General features: G+C 27.9%; 1 protein-coding gene across 3 annotated transcripts in view; it reads right to left on the bottom strand.

The window, feature by feature from the left end:
* Positions 1-6,208, bottom strand: part of Larp4B (La-related protein 4B) — a gene marked incomplete at its 5' end in the record, with an annotated part of 33,870 nt that overhangs the window by 24,442 nt on the left and 3,220 nt on the right. For all 3 annotated transcript variants that reach the window (XM_014439190.2, XM_014439191.2, XM_014439189.2), the window contains 1 exon segment: positions 648-812. In XM_014439190.2, coding sequence (XP_014294676.1) covers positions 648-812 — 165 coding nt within the window.

Consider the following 6,208-nt stretch of genomic DNA (forward strand, 5'->3'; position numbering starts at 1 on the left):
TAACTTTGACTTTTTAAAAACATAATTATACAAAGCTTAAACAGCAAGATTAAATTTTTATAATTTTATTAAAAAAAGATAAACCTCTCTTAAATGAAATGAATTTACACATTCTGGATTAGATGGATAATAGAATTATAAACATATTATAGATTTAAAAATTTATTGATTGCATGAGTAAAATTGGTCTGTAAAAACGGGTAATTCACCTATAAAAATACCTGCTACATAGTGGCTATGACTGGCTTACCACAGATGGGAGGTACCTTTTGACTAATCTCAGTGGCAGTTATTTAAATCAAATATTAAGTTTAGCAATAACAAAAACTCAATACTATGCCTAAACTAATAACAAAGTATGTTGATGACATACCACCGTGAACAAAAATGATATAAATAATATTTTAGAGATACTAAATACATATACTAATTAAGTTAAAATTTATCACAGAAATTGAACAGAAAAAAAATCATTTTCATAGATATCAACATAAGGAGTATTCATAATCTTTAGTCTAGGTTTGCTAAAAACCTAAATGGACAAAAGCTTCTGATGATAATCACAAGAAAACTATTTAAATAACAATATGGGATTCATTAGTAATACATCTAATTTTCCTCTTATAAATAATGAATCCTATTCTTACCTTGAAAAATAATATTCAAGCTGGGACGAGAGCATTTGCTTGAGCTGGTCTAGCGGGATGGGAGGCAAGGGGTCGGGAGGCTGCTCCGCAGCCGGGCCCGCCCCACCCTCGCTAAACGCCTCCAATCCTTGACTGCCTTCAACCTCTGAAGCCCCATTCAACAAACTGAAATAAATCTTAATAATGAATGAAAAATAATTTTTATAATGGGATATGTCCCCGGAGAATTACAAAATTTCATTTCAGATGAACATTAATTAACATTTCGATATATATATTTGTACAGAAGACTGATGCTATAAATATTTAACAATTTTTTTTTCCTCTTTTCCAAAATTTATCTTTATTTTAAAAACTATTAACATTACACAGAAGTTTTGAAGTCCTCCGCCTACCTATTAAAACAGTAAATATTCTGTCTCTTCCTGGCTCCTTATATCAAAAATTAATTTATCAATTTTTTAAAAAAAAAATTATTAATATATTTCAGGAAACCATTAACTCTTCAGTATTAAGTAAAAGACACAATATTTATTGTTATAGTAGGAAGTACACTGAAGACTGAAGTGTCGGTGTAATGTAAATATTTCTTAAAATTTTTAGAAAGGAGAAAAAATTAAAAAAATAAATATTTCTATGATATATATTGAACTTTTTTGAGGTAGAACATTCGTGTGTAAACAAAAATACATTTGCAAATTATTTTAAAAATCTGTTTCTGTCACACTTAACATGGAAACGCATACAGAGCTAAATAATTTAATAAAGGAATGAATCAGGTTTTCTTTTTCGCCTACCTGAATGGTGGATCCTAACAAAAAAGTTATAGTAAAACAATTTAAAGAAAATCCTGTGTGGAATGTTATACCACCACCTTGTGCACCGGTTGTTCCTTGGGTCTTAAGTTCACATGGAATCAAGAGCTTGTGGTTAACAACCACACCACTTGACTTAACTATTACAGTACTCAATCATGACAAAATTTGATGCTTTTAAATCCAATCGAGACGGCGATTTTTTTCGAACATGGTCCTCAATGAAAAATTTCTCTCTTTAAATTGCCTATTTTTTAATAAAAAAAACAAACTCATTTACTATGGAAACCAACCAATTCGCAAGTGAATTTGCATAAACAAGATGATTGCACACTGTGCAACACTGGGAGTTTTAGAGCCACCAGAAATGCATTATCCTGTTAAATATGTTAGAAACTAATTTTTAAAATTATTAACAGATGTTTTATGTATTAGGCTCCAATATAATATTATATTTTCAATTTTATTAAATGTTGGAAGTCATAGATTACAAGTAAAACTTTTGCTAATGAAAAGTTACTTGTCATCTACCTGTACCTAAACTAAATTTGTACTTGACTATTATTTCAAAACTGCAGCATGAATTTGATTCCGAAGCAGGTTGTAAATGAGAAAATTTCTTATTTGCATATTTGTCACTTCTACACAAAGGCTACTTTTCATATCTTTTTTATGTATAGAATAGATCACCATTTTTTAAAATAAGATATTCAAACCTGAAATATAAAAACTAACTATCTGAGAAAGAAAAATAAAATAAAATAACCAACTGGATAAAGATCTTACTCGTTTAAGAGAAATAGAGAACTAAGGCATAAGCCAATTAAATTTGTATGTATGAAAAAAAATAAAAATAAAATATACTTATTGTAAAGAGTACATTTAAAGATGTCAATGAATTGAAAAATGAATAAAAGTAATGAAAGTAAATAATGAATAAAGTAATGAAATTGATTAATAATTAAAAATATATTTCGATAAACACTAAAACCAAAGGATAATTTATATCCGTTGCGGCCAACATATTTTTAATAATAAGTTACGTACATTTAATAAAATGAATAATATATTTATAATGTCTTATGCATAAAGTTCATTGTTTATTTGATTAAAGTAAATACTTCAGAGACATTGCATACAGTAAAGGTTAGGCTCAAGGGATATTTATCTCTACAAAACAGCCTTACTAGCTAGTAGTCTGGCCAACTCTGTTGTGAGTTCTTCTTGGCATGGGAAGGCAGATTGACTTTTTAGAATCTTTCTTGACAAGGACATCAGGGAACATTTATCCACGGTGGGGGGGAAGGGGGAGGCTCTCCAACAGTCACCCATGGTGATATAAAGAAATTATTCATTTTATATCACTAATGACACTAACTCTATTCAACTCAGCTTATTTTTAATTTGATTTAAATCAGGTTTATTTAATTTTTTCGTTTGTTTAACCTGATTAATACTTTTGTAATAGTATAAATGTTTTTGTTTGTAATAATACATCTTTTGGCGACGTTTCGCAACTTTACTGTTAGCTCTATAACAAACAACCCCAACAGCTCTCATTACACATTTTAGCTAAACAGGACATAAGTTTAAATTTGATGCACCAAAAATAATACATAAAAAAAAACAAAAAACTTCAAGCGAAATTTTAAAGAAATAATCACAATAGAAAAACATAAGAATTAAACCATTAATAAAAAAATCAGATGTAAAAAATTTAAATTCATACTATTCTAACCTTTAATAAATACATAAAGACACAATTAACAACATAAAATAGAAACAGACAAAATATCAAAAACAGACTGACTACCTACAGGGAAAAAAAAAAAATTCCGGTACATGTGGGGAAACCTAAATAAACCTTACCTTTATTTCAAAACCGATTCGGTCCTTCTCTTAATCTTAAGATTGTAACATCATAATGTAGAACACACTGCAGTTGAGAATTGTAAATAATGTTTTTATTAAACCATATTTTGATTGTAGTATTTATTAGTCAGAGACTGCACTATACACTTGTAGTTTTGTAACATTATTTGAAGAGGATATATGTTCTAAAAAATGGTGTTTTTCTCATTGTAGGGCATGACTATGGCAAACAATAAAGTTGCGAAATGTCACCAAAAGATGTATTATTACAAAGTTGTATTATTGACTGATCCTCAAGACCCACCAAAAAGAAAAATGAATACTTACAACAGTCGTGAAAAAAGTTATCAAAATATATATATATATTATTTTAAAGATTTTCATTTTACTATCTTAAATTATGTAATATACACTTCTTTTTTAAAAAACAAAACAAAATACTACTCTTTTTTTTCCCTTCTTCTTTACTCCTAATAACCTTTTCCCTTTATGGTTTGGGGCTAGCAAAGGTTCCTTTTGAACCCCAACCCACCATAACAATATCATATTCATTCATAGAGAGTGACGAAAAGAGTTTAATTGGAACCAAAGTTAAAAAAAAAAGAAAAGAAAAGAGAGAACAAAGTCTGAGCTTTAAGAACATGAACTGTACTATGGCGGAGATATTGATTTTAATGAAAAGTGCTTCAGCTTTATTGCTCTGAATATTGATAACTTGAACACAAGCCCATGAATCTACTCAAAACTTAGGGACTTAGATAAGTAGGGTGGTAGGTGAACATTGTATGATGCGCACATACCGTACTTTTTATCTAGTAATTTTGGATTTTTTCTTCAAAGGAGAATAGCGGTTTGACATTAGGCAGTACAGTACAGTATCGGTGGATTTACCATGGACACATATTTTTTAATGTATTTAGCAAGAAATACACACATATCCGAAACAGACATATCACATATCAGACAAATAAATATAATCCTTTTGAAATTCTTTTCTGACAAGTTAAAAAATATGTTTCACAAGGTGCAGGTGTATAATGGGGGTTATCTTTTAACTTCAACCATTCCATCCTTAAGACTTAAACAAAAGGGATGTAAGGAATTTCTTGTTTCTGTATAATTTATATGAAAAATAGCACTGAAACAGTAAAAAAATGCGAGATTGGAAGTTTATTGTGTAAATCACATCCATTCTGTAATTAAAACTGTAGCGTATGCTTTATTTTGTGTAACACAGACTGTGCCTGATACATGTAGCACCCTGTTTTATAATTTAAAACCAACCTATGAGATGAAAACGGTCCAATAATGTTTTTTTTTTTAATCTTATCTTATGAAAAGGCATACAAAGTGAAAATAAAAAGTAATGATCTATCAAAAAGAATAATATTTTTCTGAAGTGTCCTAAACTCTCAATGGAATGGGGTCAGAGTAATAGATAGGTACAACCACTATTGGAGTTCAGAAAGATACATTCACTAAATAACAAAGGATCACAAAATCTGCTAATTCAGTTAGTCAAGCGACACAATTTTCCCAAAGTTATCAATAACTTATCCAATATAAAAACCTTTAAATCACACTTATGATCAGATTGCTCACATTCAGTAAGAACTAAGATAAAGAGAACTAAAGAAATATGATTACCTTTAAGGAAAAAATTTTAAGCTAACATTGTAATAGATATAAATTAATTTTTTTTTTTTATTGTTGATTTAGAAGAATTCTGCCATTACAAAACTCAATAAATCTATAGAATGATTCTCCACATAAAAAAATAATAATAAATAAGTACAAATTGTATTATTAGATTTATTTTTTGAATTTGAGAAAATTTGTTTAATCAATATAATACCCAAATTTAATAATATGGGTAATTTGACAACTAAACTAAATGTTAATTGAGCTGAAGGCACAGCCAAGCCTTTACGAAATAAATACTTGATCCATCAATGGATGAGGAGAAAGATGAGTGGATAAGCATAATCTTGATTTATCGAATAACGTAACCAAAGCTATTATTATGGGGTGAAATGGTATAGATTTTTTTTTTAATGATTACTGTAGAAGTAAGTTAATCAATTACAAACAAGAACCTACTAGTATGAAATCTTAGATGATTAATGAACATTGAAAACAAAAACAAATTACAATAAAATAAAAGAAAAATTTAAATTCATTTTATTTATCGAACATATAATAATAATATAGAATTTAAGTGAGAGGCCGAGATCTAAAATAATAACAGAACTTTATTACTAGATTATCCTTCAATTTAATTTGTTTGGTTAAAAATTTAAAGAAATTTACACTAATAAAAACAAAAATATCACATAAAATATATTATGAATGATCTATAAGTTGTGTAAATTTTTATCTGAATACAATGTATCCAACAAATTCCACAAAATATGTAGATAAGTCTACGAAACTTTTCATTCATTTATTTATTTCATTCTTAATTAATTTGCATATCAGACACAACAATAAAAATTAATAAATGATGAAAATTATATAATTAATGAAAATAAATTATACATGTTAGGTTTCAGCTAGTCATTGGGAAATAAAGAAAGAGTTAGGGCAGTGAAAATGCCAACCAGCAGGCAAAAGTTTCAAGGCCAAATAGCAAACAAAACTTGGTTATTACAATCACAATTAATCAGAACATTTTTTCAAAGCCATATCTCATCATAATTTGTTTTATATATAACATTAAAAAATAAATAATACCAGGAAATATTAGATTGATCAATTACATATGTGACAGCACAAATTAAATTAAATTGGAGTCAGACTTATAAGTTTTAAACATACAATTTTATAATAAATTGAATCCACACACACACACACATATATATATATATATATATA

The sequence above is a fragment of the Halyomorpha halys genome, unplaced genomic scaffold, assembly GCF_000696795.3.
Source record: "Halyomorpha halys isolate HHAL.00 unplaced genomic scaffold, Hhal_1.1 Scaffold78.1, whole genome shotgun sequence".
In the NCBI taxonomy this organism is placed as follows: domain Eukaryota; kingdom Metazoa; phylum Arthropoda; class Insecta; order Hemiptera; family Pentatomidae; genus Halyomorpha; species Halyomorpha halys.